The 22,183-nt window shown below is 41.9% G+C and overlaps 1 protein-coding gene across 44 annotated transcripts in view; it reads right to left on the bottom strand.

Annotated features, from left to right (window-relative positions):
- Nrxn3 (neurexin 3) overlaps nt 1-22,183 on the bottom strand; it is a 1,566,538-nt gene that overhangs the window by 1,448,028 nt on the left and 96,327 nt on the right. For 37 of the 44 annotated variants that reach the window (XR_009593039.1, XR_009593040.1, XM_060387963.1 and 34 more), the window contains exons 3-4: nt 22,119-22,136; nt 4,269-4,298 (exon numbers count right to left, since the gene is read on the bottom strand). The exons of 6 other annotated variants lie outside the window; for them this stretch is intronic. Coding sequence is in view for 35 of the 38 variants with exons in the window: in XM_060387963.1 (XP_060243946.1) it covers nt 4,269-4,298; nt 22,119-22,136 (48 nt within the window). In the remaining 3 variants the exon portion in view is untranslated. Of the gene's footprint in view, nt 1-1,481; nt 1,490-4,268; nt 4,299-22,118; nt 22,137-22,183 lie in introns of those variants that run through there. One more of the 44 variants, XM_060387969.1, reaches the window with a different exon arrangement.

The following is a 22,183-nucleotide window of genomic DNA, read 5'->3' as shown; positions in this document are numbered from 1 at the left end:
AGAGAACAATGGCCAGCATACAGGAGTACAGCCAGTAGTGGTAGTGACAGCAATGACCCACAAGAAGAAAGATTCCATGTGCAAAAGCCCACAGACACCCAAACAAAATTTTTAGGGGGTGTTTGAGGAGAAAGATGAAGAGACAGGAGTATGGAAGGGGAGAAGAGAAGAGAGAAATGGTACCACTCATTTTCAATCAGCTAAGTCATGGGGTGATGGGTGGTTCCACCTATAAAGAGCTCTCTGGCCATTGGCTTCTTCCTCTTCCCCATCTACCCTTCTCCAAAGGTATCAATCCAGCAATGGGGTAAGGGTTTAAAGTAGCAGGTTTCTGAGAATGAATCCACCTGGGATTATCATGAAAGGAGCAGGCAACCAAGAAAGCTCAAACTGGAAAGGCCTGTAACACTCTCAAGGCAGGTGTACAGAGACACAAAACTCAAGGTAGAAATGACTAGTTCACTGACAGGTCCTCAACTGAGCATTTGGAATAACTTGTCAACTCCATCTTTTGGCCATATCATCACACCAAAATTCACTCTCTCTACTTATGTTACTTGGAAACTTTTGAAAGAAACAGCAGTGGACTGACCCATCAGGATAGGGAAGAGTTACTCAGGAGGTAGAACTGGATAGAGATATTTATAATTTATCATCCATTAACTTCACCTTCACTTCAGCACAGTTAATCCAATGTTAGCAGGTAAGACAGGTTCTCTGGGATTAGAGATGGATGAATGAGTTTTACCACCCCAAATCATAAAGGCATGGCAAAGTAAAAAAAGCCCACCTACTGGTCACCTCTCCTCCCTAACCAGTTAGCAAAACACTCTACAGTAACATTCCGCATCAACTTTTTCTCCTTCCAGTATAATGTAGTTGTATTTCTATTGTTTTCCTAGTCCCACCTTTCTTAGCCTATCACCCCTACCCTTAATATGTTATCTCCCAAAAATGCAAAGAAATTACAACACCGAAGAAAAACAAAAAAGAGCAATATCCAAACACCCCAAAAATTGACAGTAAAATTAGACAGTTCTCCCCTTTTTCTTTCATTTTCACTCTGGTGCTGATGATACTCCAGATGCAGTTATGTATAAAACCCAGCAATTATGAGACATATTTTCCTACCTTTCCTATGCCAGAGACACACATCACAAGAAGGGATCTTATCATGCCCTGCAATGGAGTAAAACACATCTCCACACAGCATGTCAGCTTCCAGTGACCCTATTCCTGTTAGACACTATGTTTCAGACTGCCTTTGGAAGGAGGCTTTAGAACCATCCCCGACACTGAACAAAGGGTTTATTGAAGGGCGACGACCACAATGTTTCTTTTTTTTTCCACATGCAGTTAAAAGCAGTTAACTTCTAACATGGCCTACATATTCATCAAAATCAACAATTCCCCTCACACACATGAATAATTGAGGATGTACATTGATAGGTTGATAGAGTGATAAAAATAAAGCCATCTACCTTTACTTCTACCTACAGAAAGTAAGCAGAAGGTCCAGATAAGGAGAGGAAGCATGGTGTCCACCATGGAGGCGGCAAGAGAGAGCGAGAGAAAGAAAGTGAACATCAGCACAATGCAGGCACACTGAGAAGTAACACACATGGCAAATCTCAGGACAGACATCACAGGAAGTTGACCCCCCCCACACCCCATCATCTTCAGGAGGCAGCACAAAGCAAATGCATGATGGGAGGTTTAAAAAGCAAATGCTGGAGCCAGCCAGGCTGCCTTCATTGGCTCCATGTTCAAACTTCATCCATTCATTTCTTCTCACTTCTATCCTCAAAAACATGGCAAAGTCCACATGCAAAAGCACTGCACAGCCACATGGATGTGAAATTGCACATATATGAACAATCTTTAAAAAAAAAACATGGTTAAGAAAAGTCTTTGAGAATCTTGGTTCTCTTGTATTTTTCCAACATTCGCACGGGATGAGAGGACCAAGAGTGGGACATACAATAAAATGGATGCACACACAACACACTTAAATACCACATCTATTTGTGGACATCAAATATTAACTCTGGAGATTTGGTGAGAAGCCCCTATCACCCATGTACTGGGATTAAAAGAAGGCAGGGCCACTGGAGGAGAGAAGTGATGGGTCTTAGAGTAGTCATTGTAGAGGTAAGAATGGATGAGGGGAAGATGGAAAAGTATGACAGGAAGAGGAATGAAGTCAAAGGGTTTCTTAAGTCAAATTAAGCCTCTAATAGCAACTTAAAACCTTAGAGGCACCATCACCCAGAAGGATTCTGCACCTTTTCTTGAAACCCCCTCAAGGGAGGAACTGGCAGCATCTATGTTTGCATGATTCTTTTATTTTCTCTAGAAGAGGCACTAGCCAGGAACATGGTTGTACTTGAATGCTCCACACGTGTAGACGTGTAGATGTGGGGTTAGGGTAAGGTGTGTACTACAGAGCCTCCAAATTCTGCTCATACCAGCATTTGGATCTAGCCTTCCTATGATGCATTTGTGTGTCTGAAAAAAGCTTAGATCAAGGGAGCCCCTGTATATCAGCCCAACTCCTTGCCCTGCAGTACTAGCAATATGATACCTATGGTACTTGGGGGCACCTGAAATGCTAGGAGACCTCACAAAGAGAAACCAGGAGCACAAGACTGGAGAACACAGGAGGACATCCTGCCATCAGGGTTCTGGTGGCCTTCTTTTATGGTGTCACTTGTCGTCAAGTTTGGACCATTAAATTCTATCAATTCATAGAATTCTGTTCTTCTTTCTTCAAATGGAAAGGCTTTTGCTTCTCAAACTGTCTAAATACTAGGTCCACATCAAGCAGCGCCCCTACTCATATTTACTTCCCAATACTTAATGCCCTCACCCAGCTGCAGGGAGACAGCCTTCATTCTAGCCCCTTACGTAACCCTGAAGAACTCACCTGATCTTTCCCCTCAGATATAGGGTGATATCTGCTTTCTACAAAACCAACACTGTCTTGAAATTTATGGAGTTAACACCTTGGCTCATGCTACGGAATGCATTTACACTGGAAAAGCAGCCTCATTAATTCAAGACGACCTCAACTGCCCACCTCCAACTGGCAAATGGTATCTTCCAGCCCCAAATGATTATGTGACCTGTTGGTATCTCCCTTATGGTCAAACCATTTGATAGTTCGATTTGAGAGACTAGGAGATAGAACGTGGCTGTACATTCTCCAAAGATCAAGAAAAAAAAAAAAAAAAACATCCTATGTGAAACTCTTCCACATCTTCTTTTTTCTTTGATACTCCCGAAGGAGCATTGAATCTGATATGTGTTTTGAAAAGAAACAGATAAGAAAAATTAAAGAACAGTCTTTTGGTGACAGGGCAAGGCAGGTAGACCAATCTTGCAATCACCCCAAGGCTTAGAAAAAAACACAATAGTAGCAATTGAACAGTAAAGCAAAAGACAATTTTAAGTGGGCTCCCTTCTCAGATCCTGATTTGGGCTGATAATGTGGAAAATTTTTACTTAGGAGAAAAAGGCTTCATTCACAGCCTACCCCATGCCTAGCTGAGCTGAATTTCCTGCACACTTCATTCCCTGCATATTTGAATATTTTAGGTTGCAGATGCTGAATTTACAGATCTTTATATGCAGTTTTCTTCAGGGTGTATAATGAGTTAGAATCCTGCCATGAGGACATTAGCATGTTCCTTTGGTGGTTCTTTTTTTTTCCCCCTTTTACATAAAATTTAAAACACTCAACCCCACCCCCACCCCCAAGGGCTTCCTTTGACCAGGAAGGGCAGAGTATCATTAAGATGGCAATGGAATGGAGGGGTTGACACACACCAAACCTTTACCCAGAGTAAAGTTCAAGGAGAAATCCAGCTCCTTGCTCCCAAGCTGGGCCCCAGCCTGGGGCCTGGGGGAGAGCAGGAGGAAGTTAACCGCCTGGTTGCTCTGAAATTAGCTTCATTCACCCCCATTATCAACGCGTCATGCCTTGTTTCATGCTTCCTTCTTAGAGGCGGCCCAGCAGGGCCAGCGCCCCGCCTGGCCCAGATGATAAATGGTGAGGAGGAATGGAGAAGCTGGGAGTAGGAGGTGGGATACCAGGATGCATCGGGAAAGGTGTTCCTCCACAGCACAGGGAACCCCTCTGCCAGCCTGGTCCACAGCAGGAGGCACAGGCAACAAATGGCTTTCTATGGAGGAGGCTCTGAATGACCGGCCAGAGGCAGAGAAGCAAGCAGTCCAGGCATCTCGGGACCACAGCACAAAGCACCTACCTTGTTCACTCATCATAAGGTGGGAGAGGCCTGGGGAAGAAACAGAGAGAGGAGAGAGAGAAAGAGAGAGAGGGAGAGGAGGGGAGAAGAGAAAAGAGAAAAGATGGTTAAAATCCCAAATGCAGCAAAGTAACCTTCTCTAAATTCTCTCATAGAAGGAGGTGTAGCGGGGACACATGCACTCAGTAGCATGCAGCACTCCCTGAACACCAGCCCCCACGCTATGGAAGAAGCCTGGGCTCTCCCATCTGAAGAGCAGGCTTCTGTTTGCTGAATCATAGCAAGGACTTTCTTTTTATTGTTATTATAGGCAATCCATAGGATTTGTGATAGATCCACCAAGATTAGGTCTCTGGGAGAAAGACTCAAAGCATCAGGTAACAGTTTCTTTCTTTTAAATTACTTGCATCTGTAATACATGTTCACTGCAGAAACTGGGGGAAAGTCTGAAGAAAAACAAAAAGAAAACAAGCAGTTTTCACCCTCCAGAGAGTACCATCCTTTTTCCCCCTACGCATTGGATTTTCCTCTACATAAACGGAATGATACTGAACACACCAGCAGACCTCCTAGGTCGCTCAGACTACCTAAGACCATCTCTGTCCTGTCCACCTTAGGCAGTGGTAACCGCACTCCATCTTCTACCACTTCGTTGCATAGAAAAAAATCCATGTTCCACGAGGGAGGCCAATCCCTGAACTGAATGGGTTAAAGAAGGTACACAAAGCCTCAATATACAACTAACAGAACCTCTGGAGAATCCTCACAGGAGACAAATTCAGCTCTTCAGGACTCCTCAGGACAAGAGAAGCATCAGCTCTGATAAATCTAACAGAAAAGCTTTTCCACCAGTAGCCAACTGTACTGGCTGTTTGCTCTTGAGCTGTTTCTATTACCACTAAAAATATTTCACAAAACCCAGATCACCCCTGAGAGCCTCTACTCAAAGCAAAACTCAGGGATACAGAGGATTAATAAAGGACAAAAAACCCTCTAAAGTATGGAAATCTCTAAATGTTTTTGGAGATTACTAGAGATTTAGAAAAGTAATCAGGGGCTAAATGTAGGTCAAGAAACTGACTTTTAAAAGATCAGTGATATATTAAATACACAAATGCACATGCCATAAATGTCATGGAGTCTATTTTTTGAAACAAGTTTCATTAAACTGTAATCATCCTTTAAAAGCTCAGGTTCTGGCATTCAGTGTGGTAGGGCCAGGGTTACTACTTGTGGAAAACTGGAGTAATGCCAAAGCAGTGAGTCTCACAATTTGCTTTGTATAAAAAAAAATTTTTTTTTTGGTCTTACAGGACAGAGGAAGAGAAGGAAGAGAAAGGAGTGTTGATTTGTGTAAGAGAAAACACACAGAAAGACCCTTTCCTCCATAGCTGATGTTTCTGGGCCACGTCCTAGGCACTGGACATCATGGTCAAAGCATAAAGGGGAAAGGATGTGGGGCAGAGGCTGGAGTCTGCAGACATGGGAGTGGCGAGAACATACATAAATCCAGAGAACTTTGTCACCTTTAAGAAATGAAAGTAATGATCTGAAAAGACATCTCATATTAAAACAGGGTGCTTAATGGGCTTTTTGACTATTTTGGGTGGGGGACAGCTACTTTGAACCTGAGACTGAAAATGTTTACAGCTTCAGCAGCAGTAGGAAGGAGATGTGAGACTCCACTTGATCTAAAAATGTATGTAAATTTTTCTAAATAAAGAGTAAATGGGCTACTTGATAGTAAAGTATACAAAGGCCCTAGAGAAACCCAACAATGGGGCTCCAGCTAATATACCCAAAGCACACTAGGCAAGCTAAGTTACAGTCCTGGGTAAAGGTGGGGGTGAGACAGGATCTGAAATTTAAATCAGTAGCTCACAGGATTTCCATGCCAAGAGAAATTTGAGAGCTACCCCATTTACAGTGTCATATAAATCAAATTTTGGTAAATTAAATTGTTTGATAAATGCAGTAAGAGGAATTGGATGTTTAATGGAACCCTGCAGTAGATCCTTTTGTGAAGGGAAGAATCCTTTTAAAATGCAAATAACCTACCACCTATGTATTTTTTTTAATTCAAATATGTACTTATCAGCTTTTATTAGGCTACCTACATAGTTGTAGCACTGTCACTTAAGGAAAAATGCTCATCTTCTTCCACATCTAAAAACCTTAAGAAGAGTTACCAAGCCTTAACAAGGATCCTAATGTCAAACTTTGATATTGAAGAGAATAAAGCAAAATGGGCATGAACACCAAGAAACAGGATGTAGGAAGGGAAGGGGCCATAATATATATATATTTTTCCTTTTTTTGTGAAGAAAAACTTTACTTCATTGTTAAGAGCTGAATATTTGTATCTTTTCTTGTATAAACCAATCCTCCATGATTACAGGATGAAGTAATCATTCATTCCAGAGTACTCTCTTCTACTCTAGATCTCTGTTTCTTTCCTTTCTACCTCAAAATGCTAGTTGACATTTAAAATTGTACCAACAATTCAAGAAAAAAATAACTCATGAATTAGGGTATAAAGCATGGGAAGGGTTAGGAAAAAGGGAGGAAGGAAAAAATGATATAATTATATTTTAATTTTAAAAAATAGCAAATGAAAATATTTCAGTTCCTTCCGTGGCTAATGAAAGCACCAACAACAAACAGATCAATCTATTCAAGTATAACTCTATGCAAAGACTGGAATGAGGAATGAGAAGGCAAGTAAGTACAACGAATTCCTTGTCCTCCAGGAATTTTTCACCTATCAGGGAAGAAGTTTGTGTGTGTGTGTGTGTGTGTGTGTGTGTGTGTGTGTGTGTGTGTTTATATTCAGAGGAGCACACAGATGACTTGGTACTGGTACGTGCCCATATAGAAAAGGAGATTTAATAAGTGGTTCCAGAGCCAGATTAGAATCTCACCTCAGCTACTTTATAACTTGTAACTTCAAGAAAATAGCTGCAGGTTTCTGGACTTTTCAGAAACCTGAAAAGTTTTCAGATTTTCCTATCTGGAAAATTATGATCGTTTCATACATTGCTTTGAAGTTTAAATATATTAATATAAGTCTATGCCACTGGTTCTCAACCTTCCTAATGCTGCGACCTTTTAATACAGTTCCTCAGGTCGATGCTGCTTTCATACCTGTAATTTCCTACTGTTTTGAATCATAGTGGAAATATCTGATATGCAGGATATCTGATATGCACCCCCAAAGTGGGGTTGAGACCCACAGGTTGGGAAACACTCATCTATGCTTATACATGATAACAGCTATGCAAGGTTTGCTGTTATGCATACCATGCTATAAAAATATATGGACACAGACAGATATTTATGCATTTGGTGTTCAATACTCAGTGTATGTTTGACAGTTAAATAAAAACTGAATAAGCAGTAACAAATAGCTAAGTATCAAATTATGAATCCAAGCAATAAGACAAGTAGGGACTGGTAAGAGGACGCTATGTATTCAGAGAAAGTTCCTGCAAGACAGGAAGCTTTGAAATACACCTTAGAAAATGACGTAAGGACTGAGGGTATAGCTCATCTTTACTTCAGCCTTGCAAGCATAGAGAGAGTTTGGCTCATTCTTGTAATTCTAGCAAAGGAGAGGCAGAACCAGGAGGATCCCTGAGGCTCACTATTCAGCCTGTCTAGCCTAGCATAATCTGTCAGCTCCAGGCTAATGACACACACTATCTCAAAGAAAGTAGACAGCTGAGGTTCTCCTCTGCCATACCCCTTCCACATACCTGCACACACATAGGTACACACATATGCATGCATACACATACATTTTTTTAAAAAGAAAAATGGTTGAAGATTTAGAGACAGCATTCTCTGTAGATCCATCAGAAGAAGGTAGTCTGCCAAGACCACCTTCTTCTGCTTTCCAGAAACAAGGGCTTTTTTGGGCAGATGACACACATGTAATAGTGTACTATATTGATAAAGGAATGGACATATATGATTAGATTATATTTTAAAAGTGGGTAGTCCTAATATTCTAAACATGGATGCCATAAGTTTCAAGACTAAGGAAAATGGACTTCCTCTTAGAGCTGATGGGAGAAACCAAGGGTTCATGTCCAGGCAAATGACCTGGAGAAGACAATGTTAAAAAAGACTACTTTTGCAATAACAATTATGAAATGAACTAAGGGAGCGAGATAAAGGCAGAAAGATCAGAAAGATGCAAAGGGTCCAAGTGATTATGAATAGCAAAAAGGAATGGGAAGAAAGAGGACTTACCATACTTTGATGATAGATAAGGTGCTTTGAGAAGAGGCATATGAGAGATGGAGAAATGAGAAAACAATGGCAGAAATAGAGAAAGTGAAAACAAGGAGATGAATTAAGAGTGGGGAAGATAATAGATTTTGTATTAAAGATGATGAAGTTGAAATGAAAGAATTTTCAAGCAAAAATGTCCATCAGGCATTTAACATTATAGTACAATGCTCTAAGAGGGGATCTAGTTGAATATAAGGACTTAAAACACTTTCTTCGTGGCACAGGAGGTAAGTGAAGGAAGCCTAGAGAAAAGGGGCTGGAGCTCTCTTTTAACCTGGGAAGGGTCAAAGGATGCTTAGAAAGTTTCCCCCCCCCCCCCAAGGATTCAACATTAAAACATTCTAATTATATTTTTAAAATAGAACTATATTGTATCCAACATAAATTACAAAAAACAATTATGCTCAAAAATTCTTAACTGAGATGTATATAATTAGCAAGAAATGAAGTGGGAGCCACACTAGGTATAAGGTATAGGTGTGGTTGATGGAAAATAGGATAAGATGAAGATGGGCTTTCTGGTCAGCCTCAGAAGAGGGCCGTGAAAATGCATGCTAACATCAGACATCCAGCCTTGGAGCTAGCTTGCTGGATTTAGTTGGAAGATGCCATTTTTTTTCTGGATCAGACATTCCAGTACTGTCATAAAGACATGGGCTGAGTCAAGGGCCTGTAGAAATAAAAGGGATTATAACTTTTAAAAACAAGCTTAGATTTTGGATTCAAGCAGATTATGACTCAAAACTCTGCTCAGTTAAAAAAAACACATATGGTAGGTATGAAGCAGGAGATGTGATTAAGTGGCCCTTTGATAGGCATGACATTGAAAACTGCCAACATTGAATTCTTAGGGAACTACAGTACCTTTTAGGAAATATTTACAATAATAATAGAAGAAAAGAATTAAATTATCTTCTATCTGATCCTGACAAAATGCCACTCTAGCTGGATCTAGGGACATGATGGATCCCAACAAGATATCTGATACAAAATGATTCCCTCCCATTTTCATTTAAGTTCTATCTGTGTCTGTATATCTTTGGTGCACAGGTTCCCAGAGTATACACTAGAACAAAAGGAAGAAAAGATTGCCAATCAATAAGACATGAAATTGCCTTGGAACAGACTGCAAATCATATGTAAAGTATATGCAAAATATACATATGGCTGCCTAAACTAAGTTATACCCTTTGGGAAAACCCCCATGGAGCTAGCTGATTTTGCCACTCAGGAAAATGGAAATGGCTATGAAAGCTAAGTCATTTATAAGCAGCTGTGGCCATGATGAAGCCTGTCATGAGGATGACTAATACAGAGACTAGAAACCATTTATTGAGTCAGGCAAGAGAAGGGTACTATGTTCAGAAACCAGGCCAGAAGTTGAAGATCTCCATTATTTAAGCTAATGTTCTCTCTCTCTCTCTCTCTCTCTCTCTCTCTCTCTCTCTCTCTCTCTCTCTCTCCATCAAACCAGTGTCAACCCATCTACAATCACTTGGTTTTCAATCCATTCATCCTTACTTCCTTCACCCTGGCTGGGTAATTGGGAAAGTATTTTTTAAAAAAAGAAAAACGATTCAGGGTGAAAACCAAGTTATCTCTTCCTGGATCTTTAATTCATTCACTTTTAGGATAACTTTTACCCAAGTGAAAAATTCCCATTTACCATCTTTTTTTTTTCTATATCAAGAGGGTAAGATTAAATACCACTAATGGCTGCAAGCATCAACAATGAATCCTTACAAGGCCACAAGGATTTTTTTTTTAATTACATAAAATCAGAAGATAATGGAAACATTCACCTGGTTATTTTTAGAAGCACTAAAGAGACAGTGAAGATGGAAAAGATGGCAAAAATCTTGGCTGCAATGACCTAGTCTCTAGAATGGGATGACTGGGAATTTGGGAGAGGAGAGGGAAAAAAATCTCATGCATTTTAAAGAGGGGAGTAGATTAATATATAGTTATATGTTTTCCATTTTCATGTGTGTGTGTGGTAGGTCTGTGTGTATGCACATCTGTGTGTGGGGTCTGAGGTTAGGGTCAGGACACATCCTCAATCACTGTTCTGCCTTATTTAATGAAACAGTGTCTCCCAGTTGGTGAGCAGGGCTCACCAATACGGCGAGTCTCACCAGCCAGCTTGCTGGGGATGCCCTGCCTCCACCTTCAGAGGTAGAAATTACAGGTGGGCCACAACATCCACCCAGCATGTATGCTCTGCAGATCCTAACTCTGGTCCTCATGCTTGAGGAGTAAGTGCTTAACCACTAAGTATTCTTTTCAGCCATGACATGTATTTCTATTTAAACAGGAGATTCTTCCTTTCTGAGGCTGTTTCCTGGGGTTATTAAACCATTTCCCTCTTGATAATGCAAATCTAGAGACATGTTCAAACTCAGCCATTTTGACATCACTGTGTGAGAAGATCATAGGGACAGTCAAACTAAAAGCCACCCCTCAAAGACAGGGGCATGGCGTACAGAGTCTGGGGAATAAAGGAAGAAGGAATAAAGAATCGAGGATGAAGTTAGCGCTATGGATGGGACTGAGACATGGGGAGCAGCGAACATGCATAAAGTGAAGAGGAAACAAAGCTCCACTTAAGGCCACAGTTGCCTGACACCAGTTCTTCTCTGGGAAATTGCTGACTTACATTACAGACTGTAGTCTCCTTTTCCACCAGGAATTCATTCCTACTTGACAGCCGAGCCCAGGGCTGACCCATATTCAATGAGAACATTCATAGCTTACCATCTGGATGTTGTGATGACTTACAGGTCAGATGAATAGCTAATTTACTGGCTACTAGAATAGGGATCCAAAGGATGACAAGAGACAAAAATAAAGTGAAATCTAATTTTAAGGGCTAGGCTGGTTGGTGTGTGCGCATAGAACTTAGGTGGCTGATGAAAGAACATCATAAATTTGAGGCCAGCTTTGGTTACATAGTATCTCAAAAATAGTAAGGGGTAAATATAAATTCTGGCACATAAGCCCAAACCCATATCCACAACACTCCAGAAACTAAAAAGTTCAGGTTTACCTTCTTTTTATCACTGACTGTTTAATAAACACAAGGTTTTAGAGTCAGAGGATGGGATTGTATATTAGAAATGGCATGAGCCAGGTGGCTAGAGGATAACCAGAATTATGAGAAGGCCAAAGTCATAGCAAATGCAGAATGGCTGAAGGAACTTTCCTGTTCACAGAGATATTAGAAACCCTGGCAAAGATATGAGTACCACTGTCAATCATGTTAAAAGCTGCATGTGCATTATGAGGAGGCATGCACATCGAACTTGAGCAGAGGGTATAACAAGGAGGCAGCTTCACCTGCTAGGAACACCACAGAAGAGAACCCATGAGTTGCTTTAAGAATGAGATACCCCAAACTCTTGTTACTCCTAAGATCTACGAATACAAAGAGACCAAGCAACATAGTGCATGAAATCAGATGAAAATATTAATATTTGGCTCATTTTGACCTATTATAAAATAATAATTTTATTTGGTTCAAAGTACGATTCTGAGAAAAGCACCCGTGGCCACAACGGTCGATCTCAAGAATAGACTACTACAACTCCAGATGATTACCTAACAGCAAGCCTGAGCAAATATTCGAGAAACCCTATCTTCTTCACAAATTTGACAAAGTACTATGGATCAGCTGAACAGGACGTCTGGCAGTAATGATAACATTGGTGGTGGTAGTGGTGGTGGTGGTGGTGGTAGTTTTCAGAAACACAGTCGAGAAGGAGTCCTGATGATAGTTCTTTGGGGGACAGCTAGACATTTGCCTCTGAGTTTTATCTTTTTATGATGCGACTGTGTTTAGTTCTCACCATCCAGCCCTTTGTAGGGTAGGAGCTGAATCACATGCTCATTGTTTGCCTCCAGGCCAACTCTGTTCTGCTGGCATGGTGGCTGGGTTAAACAAAAAGTGCTGCTTCCAATCTTGACCATGAGTCACTGACAGCATCAATATGGCATAATCACAGGGTCAAAGACCTTTACAGCATTCTTCTGATCTATTCTTTCTGATAGGGGGTAGAAGAAGTGGCCAGATTTCCTCATGAATGAATTCCAGCAACAGCAAAGGGACAAAAGCAGACACACTTTTTCTCTCTGAGGGCTAAAGGATCAGCAAGAATGACTTTTAGAAAAGACTCATCCCACAACAGAGAAAGTCCTTGATCTCCCTGTCACGAACTTCTCTGAAATTGCTTCTCATTCATGACTAACATAAGACTAGAAAGAACAGTGGATGTCCCCAATGAAAGAACTGCATCCAAACAGATCATGGCGTGCCAGATTTAACAGAATCAAAGAGTCACCCCATGCTAAGTGAAACAGACCAACTGCGCAAGTCCAGGAAGGGGGAAGAAATGACTTAGCAGTGTACACAAAAATAGTAAAATGTTTTCAGTGACTTCAACTTCAGTTTAACACTGTAGTCATTGAAAAAGAAAGCTAAAGTGTTTGGTGCTGACCAAATAGGTGTGGAATCTAGAACAAGGGCAACGGAACTGTCTGTAATGAACCGATCCCAATCATGAACACAGTACTGTATATCATGTGGGCATCCTTCTGCAGAATGGATGGATATACAAAAAGAAAAGGCCATTTTTTTCTGGGAACAATGACCTAGATGAAAGAATAAAAACCACCCTTAGATGGAATGGCCAAAGAAACTGGAGATGTTTTAGTCCTTAGAAAAGAAACTCCTCAAAGACAAAAGCCTTGACTTCAAACACTCAGGGTGTAATTAGATCTGTTCTGTAGGTCTCCAAGGGCTGGAAGCCACACAGGTGCAGAAAGCTATAGCAACTGAGGATAAGAAAGAGCTCTCAAATATTCTGCCCTGCTGGAACAGAATGAAAAGACCAAGGGGATCAATGAGCTGATCATTGCCAAAGGGGTTCAAAGTGAGTCTGAATAAAATTTTACACAAAGGATTCAAAATTTTGCTACAGAGTCTTGATGACCCATTGGGCCCTCTTCATGCAATACAAACTTGATTCTAATGAGATTGTGTGGCAGGCAGTGGGCATGCAGCCCAGAGAAGTCTCTGTCCTCAAAGAACAAGACACAACCAGCACTGCTGGAGCCCATGGGGGAACAGGAGGAAAACATGGGGGAGGGTGAAACTGGGTAAATTGTGATGGTAGCCATACAGCCTGATGTCCTAAATGCCATCAGAACACAAAAGGGGACGACTCATTTCTATCTCCCTCCTTCCTCTAACATCCATGCATGTAAGATTAAGAGCGCAGCCTCATGCCCCTCATCACCTGTGCGACTTTCTTCCCAGCAGCGGTTCTCTAACTTTTCCCATCCCAGAGTCACCTGGGAGAACTCTTTCTGTAATGAGACTGGCTCTCCTTTATTAACTCTCCAGGCCATCGTGGTGCTTTGCAAACCTCTGCTCTCTGTAATCCAAAGCGCAATTCAAACCTCAGCTCTACCTCACATTCTGAGACATGAGGCAAGCTAACTTTTCTGTGCCTCTTTCTGAAGTGTCTACCTCTCACCTCTAAAACTTGCCCCCAGGAACACTGACAATCACATGCAAGAACAGAAAAGAATGCACATGGCACAGTTCACAGTCCATAGTAAGGGCTTGAAAACCTACAATATCCGTCACTGTTTAGAAGACTGATCTATTCAGGGCACCTCTCTGACCCCTCCTATATCTTGCCAACATTTTGATTGACTGGCGGATTAATTTGAAACAAGCCTTACTATGTAGTTCAGGCTGGGCTTGAACTGACGATGTTCTTGTTTGCAGCCTCCCAAGCACCCTGAACGATAGGCGTACACCACCCAGCCAGGTCCAACAGCATTCTCTCATAAGCTGGTAGCGCTAGTGGTCCCCTGCACACTGCATCTTCATTTGTGTTCACAGTCAGTGAAGCTGCTCCACAAGGGAACTCATTGTCCTGGACTCTGGGCTACATTCCATCTCCCAGCCCTCCAGAGGCCTGGCCCAGCAAACTAGCCAGCAGAGCCGATGTCCTTACCAGACCTCCATAGCTGGTCTGAAGCCTGATGAGGTGTTCATGAACAGGCTGTATGACTTAGCTGGGTAAGGTAGTTCTATAGCCTCATTTCCCCCGAGAATAACTGTTCTATGTTGTTCTCATCGATGCTGTTCTGAGTAGCACAAATCTCTGCATGGGTTTCCCCATATACCACAGGATGCTTGGAACTCATTGTCCTTCACTGCTAAGTGCTTCTGGTGCCTCTCTTCATGGCAGTAACAAGGAACCATCCCCCACACATAGCTGATGAGCTCAGACCATGGTAGGCTATGGGATATTGCTCTAACTCTCATCTCACCCTCCAGAAATGATAGATGAAATGTGACTAAAGCCATCATCCAGTGGGTGTGGTGTGCCTTTTTACCCTCCCTCCCTTTCCCTTTCCTTCAGTTCCTATTCTTCCTTCCTTCTTTCTTCCCTCCCTTTGACAGAGTCTTGATATATAGTATAGTCTGATCTCAGACTCATTATATAGCCCAGACTAGCCTTGATCTCATGGTCCTCCTGCTTCAAGTCCCTTAGGACCAGGATTATAGGCATGTACCACCACCACCGGCATAGATCTAAGACAATAAAGGAGAAGATTTTAAAAGTCTTTAGAGAGAAAGCTCCAAGACTGTGATTTTAAGATAGCAGAAGAGGGAGACAGTCTTGGAAATAGCTCCTTACTCATACATACTCATCACATATAGTTATGGGAACCAAGAAAGTCTTCCCAGGCCTATACTGAGCAACTGGCTGGAAAATAAGTAGTGTTAGCCCAGCCCAGTGCCCCCTTCCAATCCAATTATATACAGCAAAGGTAGATTTCTCTGTATATCTCTATATATCTGTATAGCTCACCAAGCTGAGCCTAAGAAGAGCACTAAATAAAAGTTGGTTCAATTACTTACCTTCTGTCTTGGAGTAAACCCCAATTAAAAGCAGACTCTCATAAATGGGGCAAAACTATGGGCTGATCCCTGCACATCCTTCATCCACTCAGGAGGCATTTTTGTTATGTGTCTGCAATGTGCTGGCACCCATTGAGGCTAAGAACACACAATAATAACCAGGAGTAAACTTTGTGGCATGCATGTATGCTTTAGTGGAGTTCCTTTGAAATGTCTCCCAGACCACAGAGCCTGAGGTTCATAATGTGTTCCGCCAACTTTAATACACTCGTCAGTGGTTGCTCAACAAACCTGAGTCAATCTGTTCATGGGTAACATACACCTAGAAACAGGATCTACCTTATGGGGGTGTCTAAAGAATTAAAAAATACATGCAAAGCTTAGCATTTTGGTTCCTGGCTCAAAAACAAAAGCTCAATAAATGTCATGTGTTCTTTTTCCCCCCTTAGTAAGGTAATAAGAGAAAAATCAAGTGGGACTATTATCCAAAGAATGGGAAAGAAGAGATAAAAATGTGTTCCAGGGAGCACAGAAGACATGAACTGTTAGTCTTATTGAGAGGAAGACATTCTTTCAGTTCCCAAGTATCTTGATCAGATTATCTGGTCATAAGCGCCCACAATGGACAGAGTCCTGAAGCTTCTGGCTCAAATCCTTCACATTAAAGGGAGGAAACCTGTTACCTGGGCAGGCTGGCTGCATTCTGGGCCTAGTGTACACAAATCCTGTATAAAGTGGAAACTGCACAGAGAGAACCTTGGAACTGAATTTAAATCCCAGAGCCAGCCACATCTCTTTCTGACCTTGAGCAAAGGATGGAGTCTCTTGGAGCCCAGGGTCCTTTATCTGTAAAGTGGACCTGACACATGAGTCCCTTTGTCCCCTTTTACAGTGATTCTAAGCCATGCTTGAGGGCCACATGCAGGGTCTAAAGACACTTCTACACTGGAAAGCATTAAGATCAAGACCTAAAAGAGAAGAGTGGGGCAGGGGGTGGGGGCATGTGGTGTGTGTCAAGAGGCTCTGCCTCAGACACAGGAAGTGTTCCTCTGGACGTTAAGGAGAGTAAAACAAGGAAGACACTGTTCACTTGAATTTTCTTTTTTAACCTTTGTAAATCTTTATCTATGAAACAGAAGCTCTTGCTGCGAAGGTCAAATGAGACTTAGCAGAGCTGCTGTTGGACACTGCTTACCATGTCTCTGCATTCTAAAGACTCCATACAGAGCTCCCTCTTTAAAGCAGCCCTATAGCTAATCTTCCTCATTCTCCCCATTTCACAGACACAGAAAGTAGAACCCACAAAGGTAAAGTAATGTGAACAGGTCCAATTGCCTTTGTGGAGTCAAGAGGTCAGGTCAGTCCCAGCATCTGACTCAGAGTCCATGCTTTATATAACCTGTGGTGGCCCAGCCTTTCCTTAAAGGGTAAGATGGTATTTTAGGCTTTCAGCTACTGAGCTTAGGCTCTCTGAAGCTCACAAACAGCCCCAGAACGTATGAGGGGAGCAAGTACAGCTGTGCTCAAATAAAAACTTCATGAACGTTAAAAGCCAGACTTCACCAAGTTTCTGGGTTGCCAGTTCTTTTGATTGCTTTTAACCGCTTCAAAAAGTCAAGCTCCTTCCTCGATATTTATTTGCCAAACCCACTCCAGCCCAGGATGTCCTGCCTGCGGTACCTAAGCTGCCGCACAGGACATACCTGAAAAGTGGTCAACAGAGACTCGGTGGTGGAAGAATGCTCATTGTCTCCCATCCCTAACTCCCTCTATCCTACTCCCCCAATCCTCACTGTCTACGGAGACCAGTGATAAATCCCAATAGATTAAAAGCAGGTGACTCGTGCAGTGTGCAGCAAAAGAGGTGAGGAGTGAGGCTTCAGCAAGGTGATCCACACTTCCTCAGTACAGACAGCCCAGGTGGTCATAACAGGAGGAGAGACTAGAAATCCAAGGCCAGTGTTTGTCGAAGGGTAATTTGTTGACATTTGGGGCCTTTGACACAATGATGAGTCTTCCTTAATATCTCTAGGTGTACCCCAACCCTCTGCTTTTATACTGAGCTCTCAGAAATGCCAGTACTGTAGGTCCTGATGTCACACATGGGGCATCAGCGGTATCCTCCTTGTGTCCACGTATTAGATGCTGAGTCACACATATTGGATGCTGTCTCCTGACCACAGGTTCACATCAGCATCCCTCAGCTGGACTGTGCAACTCCCTGGAGACAAGGCAATGTTCAGGACAGATAACGGGGTTCCCTAGCTGACTCATATTGAAGTGGAAAGGCAATGAGGAGCAGAGGTCAAGAGTCAGCAGACAATAGAAGCCATAAGCCATAGCATTAGATCTCTCAGAAACAGCAGACCAAGCCCCTGAGGGGCCGTGCAGACAGGAGCCTCTCCTCCTGCACTTGCCTGAGCTCTGATGGGCAGAGCAAGAGGCCTATTTCCTCATTGGGCTAGTGAATAACTAGGGCACATCCACAAGGTCACAGTTATTCATTTAAATTCCAGCTCTAATCAGCAGGCAGAGCCTGAGAAATTATCCATTCTGAGGGGAGAGGCTGACAGAGAGCACCATAAACAACCCTCAGGCAAGAGTGAGGGGTGCCAAGAGGGGTGCAGAAAGGAGGGCTCTTTCCACTCCTCTCCCTTCTTTTCACATTCCAAATGCTTCCTCCTCTTAGCAGAAAGGTCTGGAACATTCAGGAGTGGGAAGAAGGTTGAGGGCAGCTCAGGGACAGGACTGCCCACCCACAAGCTATCTAGGGAGACCAGTGATAAATCTCAATACATTAAAATACCTGACAAGGTCCCTTCCAGAAAATGCATGGGCTACATATCTTCAGAGAGGTCCTTTACACTTTGGAGGCCTCAGTTTCCTTAACTGTAATATCTGTGCTCCTTGAACAATACACCCCTTAAGCTCTACTGTGTTTCAGGACCCTATAGAGTCAGACGTCCCCTTAGGCTTATGGTCACTCCCTCTGTTTAATAGTCACCGATTGGGTTCTATGATCTGTGTACTATGCACAGATACACTAGTACAGACATAAGTACTAGCCCACGGGACCACTATGGAAATGTGAGCTTTATAACAACAAGAGTACAGACTCTGATGGCATGTGAATTCTGAGGTTCTGGTCTAGTCACTGGCAGGAGGTGACCACTGGAGCTCCCTGCAAGGTTCCTCATTTACAGTACAGACAGTGATGGGCACCTGCAGGAGCTAACATGAAGATGCAGGATTCAGCCATCTTCCAAAGACCTGCACTTGGCACTAGAAATGTTTGCTGTTGCTTTTGTCATTTTGAGTCTCTTCCCCTAGCCTGCGGTGAGAGGCTTTGAACTTACCCCATGTTGCAGTCCAGTGGAACTATCCTGCGTTTTTGACAGAGCTATCCAGAACTCACTCACTGTTAGTTCACAGCCTGTCTCAGGAACTCTGGGAAAGGTGTTGCCCACAAGTCCTATCTCAAGCTATGTTGTACAGTATGTACAATGTGCTCAGCAGGTAAAATTCATCAGTTAATCAATCATCCCTTTAATACTCCTACAGCAGTCTCTGGGTAAACAGATACATTAGCTCATAAAATCCCCAATATGTCTTCCTGAGGGAGAGGGAAAAAAAATCAGAGAATCACTAAAGGCTTCAGGTGTGAGAACCACAAGGCTGTTGACTGCAGACTGCCCGGCCAGGAGTTGAGAGAGGAGAGAAGGCTAACCACTAACCTCCAGCAGGCCCGACCTGCACAGGCCTCTTCCTGCCATATCCATGGTCACAACTGAAAGATCTAAAGCAAAGATTTTCTTCAGGTGTAGGCACCACACCAAAATAAATAAAGAAGCTGAAGGAATGGCAGGATTGACAACCATCCCTAGATACTTCAAAAGTAAAATGAAGGTCACAAAATTTAGACTTAGGCTAGAATGCCCTCTTGGTCCTGCTATTTAATAACTGGGTGAGTGTAACACATCACTTAACCTCCTTGGACTCCCGCTTAATCAGCAATAAAATGGGGCTCAGGCCACATACTTCAGAAGGTTATTAAGAAAATAAAATGAGAAAATGGTCATTAAATGGAAATATGTCAGGGAAGAAGGGCATTAACCATTACTATCATCTAAAGAAGGCTGATGACAGACCTGCACCCCTTTGAATAGATCAAAGAAGGTCTGTGGTCCCTTCTATCATTCTCTTCTGCACAGGACCAATAGGGTGACCTTGTAAGAATTAGAAAAAGCCTGAACACAGGCTGGGACCGAGAAGTACTGGTTGAACTTCAGCTCCATTTGTTCCTCAGCAGGAAGACCATGTGGGTACCTAAACCATCCCCGGAAACATCTCTGCCATCAGTCAGGAAGAACAGAGCTAAGCGGCACATTGCAAACAAGGCCTGAGGCATTGATCTTACTCCTTCACTTCCTTAGAGTAAATATTCTGCTACCGTAGAGGCTTCTCCTGTTCACTCCCTTCAAAGTAATGATTTCTCCCTTACAATATTCCATTCTCTCCACACCACGCAGCCGTCACCATATGCTAAAATGTGCATTGATGCATGTATGTAACGTGCACACATGCATGCATGCACATATATGAATGTGTGCATGTCCACGTACCTGTCCCCATTTAGAATAAAAATACATAAAACTAGGGATTGTCTTCTATTTGATTTATCATTTTATCCCCAGCACCTGGTTCATATGTATTCATTGAACGAAAGCTTGAACAAAAATCCTTTGAAATAGAAAGAATGGATTTAATATGTATGTATGTGTTCATGTATGTGCAAGTGAATGTTCACATGCATGCACGTAATTTGTGGACCAGAAGACATCTTTGGGTGTCATTCTTCAGGATATGCCTACTTTTTCTTTTTTTTTTTTTTCCAAGTAAGATCTCTCACCGGCATGGAAACAGCCATGAAGTCTAGACTGATGGGTTAGCCCAACGATCTGCCTATCTTCACTTCCCTGGGGCTAAGGATACAAAGTATGACCCTGCACTAAGATATATATATATATATATATATATATATATATATATATATGTATGTATGTATATGGGGTCTAGGGATAGAACTCAGATCCTCATGTTTGCACAGCAAGCACTTTACCCAGTAAGTTTTGACTCCAAGCCTAGTGGTATTTTTGTGGGAAGTGTTGTCTGTGCCGTGTTTCAAATAAAGATGAAAGACGGGCAGAAACATAGCAGAGAAAACATCCTCTGTATTTGGTAAGAATAACTGTACTGTACTCTTACATTGTATAATGCCATTTATAACAATGATCAGAAGGACCCTACCAAAGTATGAGTCATTGTTTTAGATATTCAGAAAGAATAAAGTATACATTCATCTGAAGAAAGGGGTGACAGTAAAGGAAATGCCATATTACCTCTAAGCAAAAACAAACAAGTAGGCAACAATACCATTAGGAGTACTTACAAGCTCTTCAACCATTGGGTGTTTTCAGTGATGCACCTAGCACATACCTTTAAACCATGAATTGGTTTTACAGTTCAGTTACTACTGCATGACTTTTGGCAAGACATTTAACCTGTCAGTCTTTAGATTTTATGTACTTTAAATTATATAAAACAGTGCTGACCTTATATTCGTGCTCTAAGGATTAAATATAAAAAGGACTAACCAGGCACGGTGGCACACATCCCAGCACTTGGGGAGGTGGATCTCTGTGAGTTCGAGGCCAGCCTGATCTATAAAGCAAGTCTAGGACAGCCAAGCCTACACAGAGAAACCCTGTCTTGAGAGAGAGATTTAAAAAAAGGACTAAGATATCTAAGCTGTTCTCCCTTCTTGTCTATAATTCACTATTCTTCTTAACTCAAAGTTCCAGCTTGCTTAGAATAGATGTCAAACCATTCTAAATTCTCTCCTATTTCATATCTATGAATTATTGGGTCTTCTATTATGGTCCTATATATTCACATACATCTCTATGTCCCAATACACATAAAGCTTAAAAGTAGAATTCTGGGTGAGCATTCACTTTCAATAGATGTATGCAATTATCACAAAGATGGGCTTTCTATGTTTCTATTAACAAAATCCAATCAAGCCCTCATTTTTCTTTGAACAGTGAACATGTATTACTTGCATAACTGGATAATAAATAGAATATTATCAATGTCATTATAGAAAATAGGGATTTCTTACAAGAAAGAAACCTTCGTTTACCCATATAATTTCTGGGTTGAGTAGGTCATATCACCAGCTTTTAACCACAGGAAGTTATAGCTATAAAACAAGGCAAAAATGTTCATTGCATTGGATAATACACAGCTAAAATCCTTTTAAAAATATATTCCAAGAATGTTAATTTTCCACTTCTTTGATTCACGTAGAATTCATAAGGAAGCAATCACTTAAGCTGGGGAAACACATTCCATTGGTTTGAAAATTGGTTCTTCAAAGCCAGAAAGAAAAAAAAAAACACCTTACTTCAAGGCATTTTTTTCTTCTAAACCAAAAATCAGTGGAAAATGCAACATACTAAGATTTTTAATCCCTAGGAAAAGGGGTCACTCAGCATCAAACCATGCACAGTCTAGCAGAAGGCAAATTCCCACGACAGCTGTGCAAACAGACTCACCTGGACCTTGACCGACATCTGTGGCAGCAATTTCAAAGCAGAGGAAAAGGAGAGAAGAGAGAATG

Source organism: Meriones unguiculatus, chromosome 7, assembly GCF_030254825.1.
Source record: "Meriones unguiculatus strain TT.TT164.6M chromosome 7, Bangor_MerUng_6.1, whole genome shotgun sequence".
In the NCBI taxonomy this organism is placed as follows: domain Eukaryota; kingdom Metazoa; phylum Chordata; class Mammalia; order Rodentia; family Muridae; genus Meriones; species Meriones unguiculatus.
Note: the sequence above shows the minus strand (reverse complement) of the source record. Positions and strands in the feature narration are given on the sequence as shown.